The 19,560-nt window shown below is 45.3% G+C and overlaps 1 protein-coding gene across 1 annotated transcript; it reads left to right on the top strand.

The window, feature by feature from the left end:
- Positions 1–4,695: 4,695 nt before the first annotated feature.
- On the top strand, positions 4,696–14,394 carry FCAR (Fc alpha receptor). Its single transcript, XM_061140307.1, has 5 exons — positions 4,696–4,838; positions 5,690–5,725; positions 8,085–8,369; positions 11,029–11,316; positions 13,968–14,394. The coding sequence occupies exons 1-5, from the start codon at positions 4,805–4,807 to the stop codon at positions 14,189–14,191; spliced, it is 867 nt and encodes a 288-aa protein (XP_060996290.1). The 5' UTR covers positions 4,696–4,804; the 3' UTR covers positions 14,192–14,394.
- The last annotated feature ends 5,166 nt before the right edge of the window (positions 14,395–19,560 follow it).

Genomic DNA, 19,560 nt, shown 5'->3' with positions numbered 1-19,560 from the left:
AACATGTAAAACCATTGAATGCTATCTATAGGAGAGAAAGGTGCTTCCCAGATGGCACAGTGGTAAATAATCCACCTGCCAATGCAAGAGGCGCAGGTTCGATCCCTGGGTCAGGAATATCCCCTGGATGAAGAAATGGCAACCCACTCCAGTATTCTTGCTTGGAGAATCCCATGGACAGAGGAACCTGGCAGGCTATAGTCCATGGGGTCTCAAAGAGTCAGACAGGACTGAGCAACTGAACACACACATATCTACCCATCTATCTATTTATCTATCATCTCCCTTCCCTGCTGTTATTGAATTTTCATCTGCGTAAAATTATATAATCTGTGCTTTCATGACCAGATGTTTACATTCAGTATTGTATGGTTGAGATATAATCATACCTTTATGTCTGAGTCTATTTTTTCTTTTCCCTCCCATGTAAGAATCCATTGTATGAACATGTCACGATTGTGCATCCAGTCCTGGTGAGTCTCCCAAACTCTGATGTCTTAATTTCATGTACTCTTTTATCCTGTTGGAATCTTCTGGATTTGTTGTTGTTCAGCCGCTCAGTCGTGTCTGACTCTTTGCAACCCTACGGACGGCAGCATGCCAGGCTCCTCTGTCCTCCACTATCTCCCAGAGTTTGCTCAAGTCCATGTCTATCCTCCATATAGATCTACCCATGTCTCCTGGGATCTGAGAGGTCATGCACAGGCAGGCCTGGGCATCCTCAGATGAGAGACCCCTGACTGCCAGAAAGGTTCCTGCTGGCACTGCCAATGTGGGGTGTAACTCACCACCTTCACAGCCACCACCTCATCCGTGGACCCTGTGTCTCTATTCTTTATTGATAATTATCCCAAGGCTCAAAACAAGGAGCTCCAGTACGAAAGGGTAGCTGTATCTGGATGATGCTGGAAGAACAGAATAGTGCAAGAAAGTAAGGCATCAGAGTTTAGGAGATGTTTTTTAAAAGTCCTTCAAACATATTAACCAATGGGTTATGCAAAAAAAGAAAAAGACAAGAGTTTTGGAGGGGCGTTAAATTTCCATGTGGGTTTGCTGACAGCATTATGAATAAGTATGACAAAGTGATTTCTTTCTCCAGACTGCAAAGTCCTCATTGTTGTCAGAGCAGCAAGGGGCTCCTGAAGGAGCTGGAAGGAAAGAGAAGTGTGTCTAGGCTGGGTTTGTTTCTGAGAGTGTGTGTGTTGGGGCGAGACTTGGATGTTCAGACTCTAGGTCACATCAGATTAAAGGAATTCTTTGGGGATTTGTGCCTGGAAATACATTCTGGGGAGCTTCCCCTGGGCTGATCTTTTTGTGGGGTCCATGTCCTGTAGAACCTTATAACATGTCCCAAGAAAGGGACGTGGGATGCTGCGGGGTGCACAGAGGTTGTGATGTGTCTGGTTCTTCAGCCTGTACGTGTCAGCAGATGCCACAGACAATGGTTCTCATCTGGGGCAACGTTGCCCACTAGGGGCCATTCATCGGTGTCTGGAGACGGTTTTTGCTTGTCATGACTGTGGGGGAGGCTGCCAGGGCACCTGTGGGTAAAGGCAGGGGTGCTGCTCAGCACCCTCAATGCAAGGACAGCCCACCACCCCCAAGAGAGAATCATCGTCTAGCCCCAGATGTCAGGAGTACTGAGGTTGAGACGCCCTTGTCTAGGATGTAGTGTCTGTGCCTCTCTCAGTATTATAGAGCCAGCTGGTCAGTGTACCATAAACCCCTGCAACATGGAGCATATCCTGGGATAGGCTCATTTTTTACAGTGAGAAAGCCATAATTTTGTTTGTTTGTTAAAATATATTTGCTTATTTATTTATTTATTCAACTGCACCAGGTCTTCGTTGCTCATGAGGGATCCTAGTTTTGGCATATGGGATCCAGTTCCCTGACCAGGGATTGAACCCAGGCAACCCCGGCATTGGGAGTGCAGGGTCTTAGTCATTGGGCCACCAGGAAGTCCCCAAAGTCATATTTTATCAGATGAATGGATAGATAGATGTGCACGTATATATATACATATACATACGTTGCTGTTGTTTAGTCACTGAGTTGGACTGTTCAGTTCAATCACTCAGTCGTGTCCGACTCTTTGCAACCCCACAGACAGCAGCTTGCCAGGCCTCCCTGTCCATCACCAACTCCCAGAGTTTACTCAAAACTCATGTCCATCGAGTCAGTGATGCCATCCAACCATCTCATCCTCTGTCATCCACTTCTCCTCATACCTTCAACCTTTCCCAGCATCAGGGTCTTTTCAAATGAGTCAGTTCTTCACATCAGGTGGCCAAAGTATTGGAGTTTCAGCTTCAGCATCAGTCCTTCCAATTAATATTCAGTACTGACTTCCTTTAGGATGGACTGGCTGGATATCCTTGCAGTCCAAGGGACTCTCAAGAGTCTTCTCTAACACCACAGTTCAAAAGAATCCATTCTTTGGTGCTCAGCTTTCTTTAGTACTCTTGCCTGGAAAATCCCATGGATGAAGGAGCCCGATAGGCTGCGGTCCCTGGGGTCACTAAGAGTTGGACACAACTGAGCAACTTCACTTTCATTTTTCACTTTCATCCATTGGAGAAGGAAATAGCAACCCAATCCAGTATTCTTGCCTGGAGAGTCCCAGGGATGGGGGAGCCTGGTGGGCTGCCATCTATGGAGTCGCACAGAGTCAGACATGACTGAAGCGACTTAGCAGCAGCATCTTTCTTTATAGTCAAACTCTCACATCCATACATGACTACAGGAAAAACCATAGCTTTGGCTAGAGTTGGACTGTATATATATTCACATTTGTGAGAGGAATACATACATGGAAATATACACATACATATATATCATATATAAAACATATATCTTAAGATATATACATCTTAAGCCATACTTCCCTTTATTCTTTGGTATAAATATCAAAATATACCAAGAAAAGCATCTTTAAACACTTCTCAAAACTCTCAGTTTCAACTTGATTTTCAGGAACCCGTGCCAGGCTCACCCCCAGGTGAAGAGTACTCTCTAGCACACAATCAGCTGCAGACATATACTCTAATCTGGGATAAATTACCTTTAAAAAATGCAACAGAGGGGACTTTCCTGGTGGTCCAGTGGTTAAGAGTCTGCCTTCCAATGCCACTGAGCCCCGAGTGCCACAACTACTGAGCTGGAGCTTTAGAGCCTGTGAGCCACAAAAATAGATTCCATGTGCAGCAACTAAGAACTGACGCAGCCAAAAAATAAAAATAATTTTTTTTTAATGCAAGACAGGAACGACCCTAACTGGTCACTCTCTGTGTGTATCTCTGAGGTCAGTGCATGACTCGGTGATAAAGAATCCACCTGCCAAGCAGGAGATGCATACCCGATCCCCAAGTTGGGAAGATCCCCTGGAGAAGGAAATGGCAACCCACTCCAGTATTCTTGCCTGGAGAATCCCCATGGACAGAGCAGCGTGGCCTGCCACAGTCCGTGGGGTTGCAAAAGAGTCAGTCATGACTGAGCAACTAAACAACAATAATGTATAGCATGGTGAGAATAATTAACAATATTGTATTCTAGATTTAAAAGTTGCTGAGAGGGACTTCCCTGGTGGTCCAGTGGCTAAGACTCTGAGCTCCCAATGCAGGGGGCCCAGGTTTGATCCCTGGTCAGACAACTAGATCCTACATGCTGTGATTAGGAGTTCACATGCCACAACTAGAAAGATTCCACATACCACAACAAAAACCAAAGATCCCGCATGCCACAACTAAGACCTGGTGCAGCTCTTCAATGAATAAATAAATCTTTTTAAAGTTGCTGAGAGAGTAAATCTTAATGTTCTCATCACAAAAACATAATATTTTAAAAAATAGAAGGAAAGGAAATGGTATTGTGCAAGCTGGTGGATGTATTAGCTAATGCCACAATGAACATCACTGTGTAGCAAGGAAGTGGATCAAGTCAACCTGTGGTGCACCTTAAACTCACATGATGTTATGTCAATGACATCTCAATAAAGTTGAAAAACAGGGTGATGTCCTGCAATGAAAATGAGACAGTCAGGAGAAAGTTTGATGTGAAATATTTGACTTCTTATACTTGAAGAACTAGTGATAGCCAGGTAGGTGTCTATAGCCAAATTTATCTATCCATCCATCTATCTGTTTATCTGTCTGTCCTACCTACCTGACTATCTATCTAATCTATACTCTCTATCAATCCATCATCTATTCATAGATTACAGCTTTAGATATAGATCAGATATAGATATAGGAGGCTCATTCTTTAGACATGCATGAAGAAAATATTCCTCTACATGCCGCCATTGAGATAATTCCCAACATAAGAGTATACTGCCTGCCTGATCAAGACCAAATGGGTATATTCGGTTCATGAATTCCGTGGAGGCTATGTGGATCCATAGCCATCAAGGCCACATGGCTTTGGACTGATGGATCAACGAAGGAAAATCTCTGTCTGTTTGGCACCCATTTAATAATTTTCTGACCCCAGCCCTTCCCCTGGGATGTGTGATCTTGTCTGAAGGAGGATTTGAGCCCTGTTCAACACTGGTGGAAGAAAATGCTCACTTCTCATCTGAAACATAAACAGGAAGGTTGATCTCCTCTTAGACTCCATCTCAGGGCCCCCGAGAATGAAGTTCTTTGGGAAGGAAGCATTCCTCTGGGGCAATAAGTGTAGAAATTCTCTGACGAGGACCTCTGAGTTCATACTTCCTGTGGGTCTCAATGTCTCGTGAGACTCTGTCATCTGTTGATGCTCACTGTCAAGAAGCTAAGTGGGCTGAGGCTGGCCGTGCAGAACCATGGCCCCCAGAGACACCACCTTCTTCTGTCTCGGTGAGTCCCCAAATGCAAGTAGGTTAGAGGGGAAGATAGGGGAGAATCCAAAATAGTCAAGGTTTCTCTTAACTGGTGACTCAGACAGTAAATAATCTGCCTGCAATGCAGGAGACCTGGGTTCAATCCCTAGGTTGAGGAGATCCCCTGGAGAAGGGAATGGCAACCCACTCCAGTATTCTTGCCTGGAGAATTACATAGACAGTGGAGCCTGGTGGGCTACTGTCCATAGGGTGGCAAAGAGTCAGATGCTACTGAGCGACCAACAATTTTACTTTCTCTTAACATAAGAACTCAGTGATTTCAGTGGCTGCCAAGAAGACTCTGCTCTCCTGAGTGGAGAGATGGTCTTTGCCCAGGTATTTGTCTGCCCAAGCCCGTGCTGGCTTGTAAGGATCAGTGGTCCAGCTGTCAAGTTGGCCTTGCCGGGTTCGTTCAGCCCATGCCATGCTGTCTGGCAGTGCACAATGGTTCCAGAGTTCCTGCAGAGGAGAGCCTTAGGGGCTGGAATCTGGAAGATAAAACTAAAAATGGGCCTTGCTTGCTGTTGAAGAGAACAAATGGCACCTGCATGTCTTTATGTTGTTGTTCAGTTGCTCAGTCGTGCCTGACTCTTTGCAACCCCATGGACTGCAGCACGCCAGGCTTCCCTATCCTTCATTATCTCCCAGAGCTTGTTCAGACTCATGTCCATGCCATCCAACCACCTCATCCTCTGTTTCCCCCTTCTCCTCTTACCCTCAATCTTTCCCAACATCAGGGTGTTTTCCAGTAAGAGTCTTTCTGTTGAGTAATTTGTAATAAAGGTTGGAAATTGGTGGGTGGAGTTTTCATGAATGTCTCTCTTCCAGTTCTCTGTCTTGGCCAGAGGATTCAGGCACAGGATGGTAAGTGTTTCTCTAAGTCTCCTCCAATCCCCTTGCATCCTCACAGCAACTCTGGGATAGAAGAGTCTGAAGTTCAAAGGGATTCCAATTTTATTTCCTGTTCTGTTGATCACTATCTCTGCTGCATTCCTTTTGCACAACTTCTACCTCACTTTGGAAGCTTTGGATCCCTCAAACTCATGCTCAGACCAGGATTTAGTCTTTGCCTCCAGTAGGCTGACTGTCCATCCAAGATGCGTGTTTTACTGAATGTTCACAAGGGCAGGGATGAGGAAGTCAGGAACCACCTTCCATTTCCCAATATTCTTCCTACATCAAATGTTCTCACAACCTAACTCTCCACAGTCCATCTACTTTTCTTCATTTAAGGGGACACTGCCTTAGAGAACTTTATGTAAGTGGCTTCAACTCTCAGAACCAATTTCTTTGTCTATAAAGGTGGCTCAGATGGTAAAGAATCTGCCTGCAATATGAGAGACCTGGGTTGGACCCTTGGGTCGGGAAGATCCCCTGGAGAAGGGAATGGCTACACCACTCCAGTATTCTTGACTGGAAAATCCCATGGAAAGAGGAGATTGGTGGGCTACAGTCCATGGGTTTGCAAAGAGTCCGACATGACTGAGAGGCTAACATTTTCACTTTCAAAAGAGAAATAAAAATAACAATGAAAGCAGATTGGATCATGGGAGGATGGGATCATTGTGATCCAGTTGTTGGGATTAATCGAGATAAGGCATATGAATTATGTACATGGTAAGTGTATTACCTGTGATGGGTTTCTCAGGTGGTTCAGCGGTAAAGATACGCCTGATGATGATGGTGGTGATCATGAGGGAAAAAAGTCTCTGAACTCAATGAAGGGCCCAGTCTCCACTTTCCTTGATTCATTGAAGTGCGTGAAGTCACTCAGTCATGTCCAACTCTTTGCGACCCCATGGACTGTAGCCCACCAGGCTCCTCTGTCCATGGGATTCTCCAGGCAAGAATACTGGAGGGGGTTGCCATTTCCTTCTCCAGGGGATCTTCCCAACCTAGGGATCGAACCCGGGTCTCCCGCATTGCAGGCAGACGCTTTATCCTCTGAGCCTCCAGGGAAGCTGCCATTAGTTTCTTTTAAAAAATTATTTATTTGTTTGGCTTCTCTAACTGCTTTAGGAGACAGCTCTCCCTGTATGCTGAGGAAAGAGCAGAGAACCTGGGGTGAGATAGTCCTGGTTTCCAAACCAGGTTGGAGCACTCTTCAGTTTGTGGTCTTGAGCAACTGACGTGGTTTCTCCAAGCTTCAGCACCCTCACGCTAGGGTGAAAAGCAGAATTGCTTGTGGATAAGTGTTACCATGGCAACAAAACACCAAGCAAACCGCCTGGCAGACTAGGGGGCACTCTCCAGCAGTCTCAGTCACTCAGCTGTGTCTGACTATTTGCGACCCCATGGACTGTAGCCCACCAAGCTCCTCTGCCCATGGGATTTCTCAGGCAAGAATACTGGAGGGGGTTGCCATTTCCTTCTCCCGGGGATCTTCCAGACCCAGGGACTGAACCCGGGTCTCCCACATTGCAGGCAGATTCTTTACTGTCTGAGCCTTCAGGGAAGAGGGTGGAATTAATGTGTATGGGGTCTGCTTTGAGGGCAATGAAAATGGAATAGACAGAGATGATGATTGCACAAGATTGTGAACGTACTAAGCTCCACTGAATTGTATACTTTCAACCGGGTTAAGTTTATGTTATATAAAGTTCACCTTGATAAATAAATAAATAAATACAAATATATATATGTATACACACACACACACACACACACACACACACACACATACACACACACACATATATATAAAGGAAGGAAATAGTCCTGGAAATGGTTGAGTTGCACAATATGGTGAGTATAGGGCCTTCCCCTGTGGCCCAGTGGTTAAGACTTCACTTTCCAATGCAGGGGATACAAGTTGGATCCCTGGTCTGGGAGTTATGATCCCACATGCCTTGTGACCAAAAAACCAAGACATAGAACAGAAGCAATATTGTAAAAAGTTTAATAAAGACTTTAAAAATACTCCACATCTATCCATACCTATACCTATAACTATACCTATCTATCTACCTATATATGCACACACATATAGTGAGTGTAATTAAGGCCACTTAGCTGTGTTCTTAGAAAAGGTTTAAATGATAAATTTAACCTTTACATAACACATTTCATTTTTGCCACAGTTAGAAATTATCCCAAAAAAATTTTTAAGGAAGGAGCTATAAGTCTGTCATACCCTTCAGTTAGTTGTTCCGCTCACAGAAAAAGAAAGACATATGGTTTCTCCATGGCAGGCCACCTGAGTCTGGGCCCTGTTTCCTTTTAGAGAACTTTACCATTCCTATCATATCTGCTACGCCCAGTTCTGTGATTCCCTGGAATGGGTCGGTGAAGATCTTGTGCCAGGGAACCCTTGCATCTTACCTGTACCAGCTGGAGATCCTGGAAAACCTCACCTACAGAGTGGTGGAGAAGAAGCTGGGATTTCAGGAGGTGGCGGAGTTCGTCATTAACCACATGGATACAAACACCGCAGGGCGTTATCAATGCCGATATGGGAGAGAACACCGCTGGTCAGCGCCTAGTGCAGCCCTGGAGCTGGTGGTGACAGGTGAGGCCCTGTGCAGGTCTCTGACCCTCTAGTCTTTTTCTTTTCTTAGTTTTTCAGAGATGTTATTTTTAGAACTTTCAAATTTCCAGGGAAAATAAGCTGATGTAACAGACAGTGCCCATATACCTTACACCCAGTTTCCCCTACTCTTAACACATTGCTGATCAAAGGCTTATCAATAGGTCTTTTGTTACCCAAATGTTATTGACTGCAGATGTATTGACACATTTTTAGAGAGTGATACAATTAACATCACCGTTGCAAAGTTGTTAGAGGTTAGAATTGATCAAGGATTCACTCACCAACTTATGACTGATGTTATCATTCACATTTTGCTCCATTAGGTTTTTGTCCTAACCTTGTGTATATTATAAATGCAAATTTATTACTGTAAAATTTTCAAAACTGATGCACCAAGAAATTTTGAGTGAAGAACTTTTCGGTGCATTTTATGCAGTTACTTTCTCTGTTTGTCCAAGCAACACATATACTAGTGTCTCCGAAGATGATAGTTCCTCTGCATAAAGTTCTGGTTCAGACAAGGTGAATATTAGATCAGCAAAAAGACAAAAAAAAAAAAACCTTAGTGATTGATTCTGATGTAGAAAGTGAAAATGAAACTCATGGTGCTGGCGAACTTTATAGGTGTGTCAGTTGTAACTATTAAATGTAAAAACCTGCAAAGTCTTATGAAATAACAGAATTAATTTCTGACCTGCCAAAATAAAAATCTCTGGCTCCTTTGTCCATGGGTTTTCCCAACCAAGAATACTGGAGTGGATTGCCATTTCCTCCTCCAGGGGATCTTCCCAACTCAGGTATCCAACCCTGGTCTCCTGTATTGGCAGGCAGATTCCTTACTATCAGAGCCACCAGAGAAAGCTCCTAGGATTCCCTAAGCGGTGAGCAATTAAAATATCTTCATTTTCATAAGAAATCCCTTTCAACCACACCATTTACATTTTATGTAAATGAGGTGACTTTTGGAAAGCACCTAAAGGATCTGAGCTGGTTGCCAGGGGAACCAACCAAGTAATTGGTGGGTTAGAATGCTCAGCCCCGCCCCACCCCCACCTGACCTCCGGGGAGGGCAGAGAGGTGGGAGGTTGAATCCATCCCCAAAGGCCAATGATGAAATAATCAGTCTCGCCTAGGAAATGAGGTCCTGTATTCTTCCAGTTCTCCCCTCTGGCTGTTCCTGACACGTGCTCTTATAAGTCAGTAATCTAGTAAGCAAGCTGGCTCCCTGAGTTCCATCTGCCTCTCTAACAAATGAATTGAACACGAGAACTGCGACCCGACAACTTCCGATTTATTGCCATTCGGTCAGAAGCACAGGTGACAACCTGGACTTTTGATGGGCTCTGAAGTGGGGGGCAACTTGTAGGACTGAGCTGTTAACCCAGAGCCCCAAACCACAGGATCTGACGTTACTGCCAGGTAGAGAGTGTCAGAACTGAGGTGACTCGTGGGACGGGGAGACAGTGGAAACAGTGTCAGACTTTATTTTGGGGGGCTCCAAAATCACTGCAGATGGTGATTGCAGCCATGAAATTAAAAGACGCTTACCCCTTGGAAGGAAAGTTATGACCAACCTACATAGCATACTAAAAAGCAGAGACATTACTTTGCCAACAAAGGTCTGTCTAATCAAGGTTATGGTTTTTCAGTGGTCATGTATAAATGTGAGAGTTTGACTATAAGAAAGCTGAGCACCAAAGAATTAATGCTTTTGAACTGTGGTGTTAGAGAAGACTCTTGAGGGTTCCTTGGAATCTCAACCAGGAGATCCCACCAGTCCATCCTAGAGGAGATCAGTCCTGGGTGTTCATTGGAAGGACTGATGTTGAAGCTGAAACTCCAATACTTTGGCCACCTCATGCAAAGAGTTGACTCATTGGAAAAGACCCTGATGCTGGGAGGGATTGGGGGCAGGAGGAGAAGGGGATGACAGAGGATGAGATGGCTGGATGGCATCACCGACTCAATGGACATGAGTTTGAGTAAACTCCGGGAGTTGGTGATGGACAGGGAGGCCTGGCATGCTGCAGTTCATGGGGTCGCAAAGAGTCGGACAGACTGAGCACTGAACTGAACTGAACTGTGGGACACCCAGCTGGCATCTCAGAATCGCTCAGCAGTCTGGGGAGGAAACCCACAGGTTGGAACTGGGAACAGAACCATATGGCCCTTCTGGCTTTAGAGACTAGATCGCTGTCCCTGAAAGATACCTGCTCATCTGCTTATTCACTCAGCTCCAATTGGGACAGAGCATGGGTCCTGCAGGGGGCTCCCCAGGTGGCTCAGTGGTAAAGAATCCCTCTGCGATGCAGGAGATGCAGGAGACGTGGGTTTGATCCCTGGGTCGGGAAGAACCCCTGGAGGAAGGCATGGCCATCCACTCTAGTATTGTTGCCCGGATAGTCCCATGGACAGAGGAGTCTGGGGGGCTACTGTCCTTAGGGTCACAAAGAATTGGACATGACTGAGCACATGCACATGGGTCCTGTAGTAGTGAAATGGGATGTTACCACCTCCCATTCCTTTGCATCAGGAAAACATGAGCTTCTGCCCTTCTCTTAGCATGGACCCAAAATGAGTGGCGGGGAAACAGGGAAAGACAGAAATCTTGCCAACAGCTCACTCTCTTCTCTTTCAGGCTTGTACGACAAACCCTTTCTCTCCACCGATGGGGGCCAGGTGGCGATGCCAGGGGAGAATATTTCCCTCCGGTGCAGTTCAGCACACATGTCGTTCGACAGATTTTCACTGAGCAGGCCGGGAGGGGCCACCCTGTCACGGCACCGAGATGCGAGACTCCAGGGGGACTTCACTCTGGGTCCTGTGAACCTCAGCTTCTCAGGAGTCTACACATGCTATGGCTGGCACAGTGGCCGCCCCTATGTATGGTCAGCCCCCAGCAATGCCCTACAGCTGGTGGTCACAGGTAAGGGTATTCCCCCCACCCCTGCCAGAGACTTCCATCCTCCTCCTCAGGGCTCTAGCTGGCTGTCCAGGGCCTTGGCATCAGGCAGGAGAACAGAGAGGCACTGAGAAAGAAGATCAGGGCAGGAGAGACTCATGGCTCAGAAGACCATGAAGACAGAAGGCCTTCTCACCCATGTGACATGTGACTTTCACAGCGTGTCCCCGAGCTCTCCAGTGTCCTTCAAGACACATGGCCTGTTAAGAAAGGAGAGGCCCATGTTCAGAATCATCTTTAGGAGTGTCGTTGAGCCAGCAGATACCAGACACAACCTTTGATGAACCCACTTTCTTTTATCACATGCTTAGTCGTAACAGGGAATGCTGACATTGACTTCTAATACTAGAAGCCACTCAGAGAGGTTGACTGGTAACTTACCACTCATCAGGAAGACTCTAAAAAACTCTATCAAGCGCTTCATTTAGGGAAACTCACTGGCTCTCCAGGGATTAAGACTCAGGACTTTGGGACCTCCCTGGTGGTCTGGTGGCTAAGACTCTGAGCTCCCAGTGCAGGGGACCTGGGTTCAATCCCTGATCAGGGAACTAGATTCCACATGCTGCAACTAAAGATCTCACAGGCTGCAACTACAGACCCAGTACAGCCAAATAAGTAAGCAAATATTTAAGGAAAAAAATGGGGGAGACACTTCCCTGGTGGCTCAGTGGTAGAGTCTGCCTGCCAGTGCAGGAGATACGGGTTTCATCCCTGATCTGGGAAGATCCCACATGCCTCAAAGCAACAAACAGCCTGTGTCATGATTATTGAGCCTGTTCTCCACAATGAGAGAAGCCACTGTCATGAGAAGCTGGAGAACCAAAACTAGAGAGTAGCCCCCACCCACCCCAACTAGAAAAAAGCCCAAGCAGCAAGGAAGACCCAACAGAGCCAAAAATAAATAAATAAAATTATACATATATATAAAGACTCAAGGTTTTCACTACTGTGGACCTGGGTTGATCCCAGGTTGGGGAACTAAGATCCCATAAGCCACAGTGAAGTGTAAAAAAAAAAAATTTTTTTAAAGAGCTTCATTTTTATATTGTTTGCATGCATCACTCTGCCCAGAGGGAGCAAACAGGAGTTGTATAGCAGAGGAAAGCAACCTCTGGTGACTGAGTGCGATGACCACATTTGTCTCTCACATTTGTCTTGTCCAGTCATTCTATAAGCTAAGCGAATGTAGTAGTCATGGCCTTATAAGCTCATATGGCCAATGGTCTTTTCAATTAATGATACAGGGACAACTGGCCACCTGTGGAGGAGGGCTGAATTTATTAGCATTTCCCTTTAATGTAGACAGTCACTGTATCTTGTTTTAGAAATCACCTCCTATCCCAATGTCAGGATGATCCTTTCTTATATTATCTTCCCAGACTTGAAATATTTTGCACTTTGCAATTGGGAATTCATGTTGAATTCCAAGGCTTCCCTGGTAGCTCAGTTGGTAAAGATTCCACCTGCAATGCAGGACACCCCAGTTTGATTCCTGGGTCGGGAAGATCCCCTGGAAAAGGGATAGGCTACCCATTCCAGTATTCTTGGGCTTCCCTGCTGGCTCAGATGGTAAAGAATCCACCTGCCCAAATCGACTTGGAACTGATTTCTATGTTTTAACAGAAGAGAGTTACTAGGATTTCTGAGTTTTGTAATTTCACAATATTTTATTACATTCTTGAGCCCATGAGGTCCATAAAATAAATGAATAAATTTTTTAAAGGTGCAATGAACAGAAATAACTAATGAAAGGTCACACACCAGTGGAACAAGGTCACACTTAGCTTCCCTAAGTTTTTTGTGTTTTAATCACGCCACATGGCATTCAGAGATCCTAGTTCCCTGACCAGGGATTGAACCCATGTCTGCTGCAGTGGAAGTGCTCAGTCATAATCCCTGGATCACCAGGAAAGTTCCAAATTTTTCCTAGGTTTGTCTTAACTTTTTTTTCCTATTTGCTTCCCAGATACCAATCATTGTATGAGAAAGGAAAACACACCGTTCCGTGGGGTGAGATGATGTAGAGGAGAGAGTTTGGGGCTCTGGATCTATGAAAATGTTTTGAGGATATGATTATATATTCAGTGAAACTGCCACATAGGGAGGGGATGACAAGCAAACAGAACATCCTCATAACCACCTCCTCCCCCATTTACAAGATACCTCTGGGGACCACAGCTTTGGACTCGGGTTTAAGGTGAAGTATAGAGACTCACACACAGGGGTAACCAGCTTAGCAGTGCCGTGCAGTGCCTGCGTGCTCAGTCGTGTCTGACTCTTTGTGACCCCATGGCCTATACCCCACCAGGCTCCTCTGTCCATGGGGTTCTCCAGGCAAGACTACTAGAGTGGGTTGCCGTTTCCTTCTCCAGGGATCTTCCTGACCCAGGGATAAACCCGCATCTCCTGCGTCTCCTGCATTGCAGGTGGATTCTTTTACCCAGTGAGCCATCAGGGAAGCCCAAGATGAAGTATGGTGCTCATGAATGCATGCATTGCCTGAGGAGGGGGTCCCAGCGAACACACAAACTATGAGCTCCCTTCCCAGGGCTCTTGGTCGGGGGGGAATGAAACGTGACCAGTGATCATTCATTTCCTTCTAATGACATCTCTAGGTACCACGAGCCAAGATCACACGACAGAGAACTGGATTCGGTTGGGCATGGCAGGGCTGGTCCTCATAGTCCTCTTGGCCATTCTGGCTGAAAATCAGCTTGGCCCTCAGGTTCTACACCAGAAAGACCAGCAAGATCTTCCTGACCTGAGCTGGAGTCGACAGGAAAGTGAGACAGAATGGACCTTTAGACGAACTCCTAAGGACCACCAGGGATATTCCTAGAGTGGATCCTTTTTAGAAGAGCCAGCATCTGTGGAGTCCTATGCAGCTGCTTGGAGAGCACAAGGGGGACGGAGGTATGAAGAAGCTTGGATCCCCTTTCAAACCAATCAAATGGTATTTTCTTATATGCATCTGATATATTTGCATTCCACCTTTCTAGACATAGTTGAGAATATTCTCAGTATCATCTTGGCTGAACTCATTTCCTGTGATAAAAAATAATGAAAAGCATCCTCAGTTCTCCTTGCTGTTTTTTACCCTCCCTCTATAGAATTTTGGGCTTCCCAAGTGGCTCAGTGGGTAAAGAATCCACCTGCCAATGCAGGAAATGCAGGTTCCATCCCTGTGTCGGGAAGATCTCCTGGAGGAAGGCATGGCAACCTACTCCAGGATTCTTGCCTGAGAAATCCCAAGGACAGAGGAGCCTGGAGGGCTGCAATCTGTGGGGTCGCAAAAACTTGGACATGACTTGGCACACACACGCACACACTGTAACCCTTTGAATTTGAATTTAATCAATTCTAATTCAGTCAATCATGTGATAACCAATTAAATCACATGAGCAAACAGAGGCTCAGAAATCATATGATTTGAATAATGGTAAAATGCATGGATACAGAGTTTCAGTTTGGGAAGATGAAAAAGTCCTGGAGATAGATGGTCATGTTGGTTGCATGATGATATGAATGTCCAGAATGCCAGTGAAATGTACACTTAAAAAATGGTTAAAAATGGAACTCTATGCTCATTAAAGAGCAATTCTCCTTTGGAGGTATAGAGTTTCAGTTTCATAAGTTGAGAAAGTTCTAGAAATTTGCCTCACAACAATGGAAATATACTTCACACAACTGAACTGTACACCTAAAAATGCTTAAGACATTATGTTTCATGTATGGGGGGGGAGGTTACCATGGTAATAAAAAAACGTTTTAAAAATGGTTAAAATGGTACATTTTGGGTCATGTATGACTTACCACAATTTTTTAAAAGTTCTTTGTGGTCTATAGAAACTGAAAGTAGGTTAGTGGTTCCCCAATGCTGGGAGAGAGACAGGGTATTGTACAGTGAGTGATAGTGGGTAATAGGGTTTTTGGGGGGGTTGGGGGTTTAAAAAGTTCTGAAATTAGTTTGTGGTGATGGTTGAGTAACTGTGGAGATATAATAAAAAACCATAGAATTATACACTTTAGATGGTAAGTTGTAGAGTATGTCAATTATATCTCAATACAGTTGGGGTTTTTAAAGCATTGAGAAGGATTAGAGGGGTCCTAAGATGGCAGAGGAATGGGACAGGGAGACCACTTTCTCCCCCACAAATTCATCGAAAGAACATTTGAACACTGAGCAAATTCCACAAAACAACTTCTGAACTCTGGCAGAGGACATCAGGTGCCCAGAAAGGCAGTCCATTGTCTTCAAAAGGAGGTAAGACTAAATATAAAAGACAAAGAGAGAGACAAAAGAGTTAGGGACAGAGACCCATCCTAGGAAGGGAGTCTTAAAAGAGGAGAAGTTTCCAAACACCAGGAAACCCTCTCACCATAGGGTCTGTGGGGAGTTTTGGAATCTCAGAGGGCAACATAACCAGGAGGACAAAATAAATAAATAAATAAATAAAACTCACAGATTATGTCAGTTCAGTTCAGTCCAGTCGCTCAGTCATGTCCGACTCTTTGCGACCCCATGAATCGCAGCACTCCAGGCCTCCCTGTCCATCACCAACTCCCAGAGTCCACCCAAACCCATGTCCGTAGAGTTGATGATGCCATCCAACCATTGCATCCTCTGTCATCCCCTTCTCCTCCTGCCTTCAATCTTTCCCAGAATCAGGGTCTTTTCCAATGAGTCAGCTCTTTGCATCAGGTGGCCAAAGTATTGGAGTTTCCGCTTCAACATCAGTCCTTCCAATGAACACCCAGGACTGATCTCCTCTAGGATGGACTGGTTGGATCTCCTTGCAGTCCAAGGGACTCTCAAGAGTCTTCTCCAACACCACAGTTCAAAAGCATCAATTCTTCGGTGCTCAGCTTTCTTTATAGTCCAACTCTCACATCCATACATGATCACTGGGAAAACCATAGCCTTGACTAGACGAACCTTTGTTGGCAAAGTAGTGTCTCTGCTTTTTAATATGCTATCTAGGTTGGTTGTAACTTTCCTTCCAAGGAGTAAGCATCTTTTAATTTCATGGCTGCAATCACCATCTGCAGTGATTATGTGCCTAACGCAATTCCCAGCAGAGAAGTAGCCCAGACACTCGCGTCTGCCACCAGCAAGAGGGGGCTGGACAGGGAGGCACGGGCTGTGTTGCTTAGGGTAAGGACTGGGCCTGAATGCCCAGAGGGCAATCTGAGGGAGCTAATGTGAGATAGCAACCCAAAGTGTGGGATAGCCAGAGAGAGAGAGAGAGAGAGAAAAAAGAGAGAGAGAGAACTATCCCCTGAAAAGCCCTAACCTAGGGCACTGCTGGGCCCATTCTCAGAACAAAGGACTGAGCGAATACCAGAGGGGAGCTACTGGCTGTGGACTGGCCCATTCCCCACTGGAGGCAGGGAGGCAGGTGGGGGGCAGCCAGAGCCAGAGAGGGGCAATCTCCCAGAGACGGCATCCTCTGCCAAACTGCGAGCAGGCTCCCAGTTGCTAACCAAGACCTGGGATTCTGGACGGTTGGCATCTGCCAGAAGGGTCGCAGCCAGAGATCAGCTCCCCAGAGGAGACAGGCAGCACATCTGAGAAGGCGTGCCCACTGCACTCCCAGAAAACCAAGCGGCTGGGACCGGGGTGGTGATAAGACGCAGCCCCCACCTGGGGAGAGTGCATTCTCCAAACACCTGGTCGCCTGAGCTGATTGGACCTGGGAAGGGCACAAAACGCAGACCCAACCAAGTCTGCGCCTTTGTGGAGTACCCGAGAACCTGAACCTGAGCGGCTTAGACCTGGGAAGTGCACGCAACCCAGGGCCCGCCTCAGATAGTTCCCCAGCAGAGGAACCTGGGGCCTGAGCAGTGTAGACCAGGAAAGCACACACGCCATGAGCAGGGCAAACCCAGTGTGGCCGAGACACTGCACGCACCCCCCACACGCCAGTGATGTTTGTTTGCAGTGCCCCTCCCTCCCCACAGCACGACTGAGCAAGTGAGCCTAAAAGAGTGACCACCTTTGCTCCCTTGTGTCAGAGTGGAAATTAGACACTGAAGAGACCTGCAAACAGAAGAAGCCAAAATGAACAGAGGGAGCAGCTTTGGAAGTGACAGGTGCAACAGACTGAAGCCCTGTAGTTAGCACCGACTACACTGGAAGGGGCCTATAGACCTTGAGAAGTATAAGCTGCAACAAGGAACTATCTGACACTGAACTGACCCCACACTGCCTGCAACAGCTCCAGACATATATACATATTCCTAGATATATTTTTACTATTATCATTTTTAAATTAAAAAAAATTTTTTTTATTTTTAAGTTCTCTATTAATCCTTTAATTTTCATTTTTATAATCTACTATTATCTTGCCAAAAAAAAACTATTTTTAAAGCAAACTTCATAGATATTTTGTTATAATTTTTGTGATTTTGGGTTTTTTTTTAATAGTGTATTTTTGAGAGTCTAACCTCTACTCTAGATTTTTAATCTTTGCTTTTTGGTATTTGTTATCAATTTTGTACCTTTAAGAATTTAATCTTCAGTACCCATTTTTACTTAGCAGTGGGTACTGCTGGCTTGATTACTGGCTTGATTACTCTCTCGCCCTTTTGACTCTCCTTTTTCTCCCCTAGGTCACCTCTGTCTCCTCCCTCCCCCTTCTCTTCTCTACCCAACTCTGTGAATCTCTTTGTGTGTTCCAGGCTGTGGAGAACACTTAGGGAGCAGAATACGGCCTAGATCTATCTCTCTCCTTTTGATTCCCCCCTTTCTTCTCCTGCTCACCTCTCTCTCCTTCCTCCCTCTTCTCTTCTCTATGTAACTCCATGAACCTCTCTGAGGGGTCCAGACTGTGGGGAGCACATAAGGAATTGATTACTAGCTAGATTGTTCTCCCCCCTTTTGATTTCCCCTCTTCTTCTTCTGGCCACCTCTATCTCCCTCCTGCCTCTTCTCTTCTCCATGTAACTCTGTGAACCTCTCTGGGTGTCCCTCACTGTGGAGAATCTTTTCACCATTAACCTAGGTGTTTTATCATCAGTGCTGTGTGGATGGAGAAGTCTTGTGGCTACTGTAAGAATAAGACTGAAAACCAGAGGCAGGAGGCTTAAGTCCAAAACCTGAGAACACCAGAGAACTCCTGACTCCAGGGAACATTAATCAATAAGAGCTCATCCAAAAGCCTCAATGCCTACCCTGAAACCAAGCAACACCCAAGAGCCAACAAGTTCCAGAGCAAGACATACCATGCAAGTTCTCCAGCAATGCAGGGACATAGCCCTGAGCTTCAATATACAGGCTGCTCAAAGTCACATCAAACCCACTGACATCTCAAAACTCACTACTAGACACTTCATTGCACTCCAGAGAGAAGAAGTCCAGCTCCACTCACCAGAACACTGACGCAAGCTCCCCTAACCAGGAAACCTTGACCAGCCACTTGTCCAACCCCACCCACAGGGAGGAACCTCCACAATAAAGAGGAACCACAAACTGCCAGAATAAGGAAATGCTGCCCCAAACACAGCAATATAAACAAGATGAAAAGGCAGAGAAATACCCAGCAGGTAAAGGAACATGATAAATGCCCACCAAACCAAACAAAAGAGGAGGAGAGAGGGAGTCTACCTAAAAAAGAATTCTGAATAATGATAGTGAAAATGATCCAAAATCTTGAAAGCAAATTGGAGTCACAGATAAATAGCCTGGAGACAAGGATCGAGAAGATGCAAGAAAGATTTAACAAGGACCTAGAAGAAATAAAAAAGAGTCAATCAATAATGAATAATGCAATAAATGAGATCAAAAACACTCTGGAGGGAACCAACAGTAGAATAACAAAGGCAGAAGATAGGATAAGTGAGGTAGAAGATAGAAATAAATGAAGCAGAGAGGAAAAAAGAAAAAAGAATTAAAAGAAATGAGAATTGGAAGAATTAAAAAGAAATGTCCCTCAGAGACCTCTGGGACAATGTTAAATGCCCCAATATTTGAATCATAGGAGTCCCAGAAGAAGAAGACAAAAAGAAAGGCCGTGAGAAAATATTTGAGGAGATAATAGTTGAAACTTCCCTGAAATGGGGAAGGAAATAGTCACCCAAGTCCAAGAAACCCAGAGAATCCCCAAACAGGATAAACCCAAGGTGAAACACCCCAAGACACATATTAATCAAATTAACAAAGATCAAACACAAAGAACAAATATTAAAACCATCAAGGGAAAAACAACA

Source organism: Dama dama, chromosome 4, assembly GCF_033118175.1.
Source record: "Dama dama isolate Ldn47 chromosome 4, ASM3311817v1, whole genome shotgun sequence".
In the NCBI taxonomy this organism is placed as follows: Eukaryota; Metazoa; Chordata; class Mammalia; order Artiodactyla; family Cervidae; genus Dama; species Dama dama.
This window is presented reverse-complemented; position numbering and strand designations above follow the sequence as displayed.

Excerpts from the sequence above, each read along its gene's own strand:
- FCAR (XM_061140307.1), top strand. The coding sequence starts at position 4,805 with ATGGCCCCCAGAGACACCACCTTCTTCTGTCTCG. Across the intron at positions 5,726-8,084 it reads GAGGATTCAGGCACAGGATG|AGAACTTTACCATTCCTATC; the intron begins GTAAGTGTTTCT and ends GTTTCCTTTTAG. Across the intron at positions 8,370-11,028 it reads CCTGGAGCTGGTGGTGACAG|GCTTGTACGACAAACCCTTT; the intron begins GTGAGGCCCTGT and ends CTTCTCTTTCAG.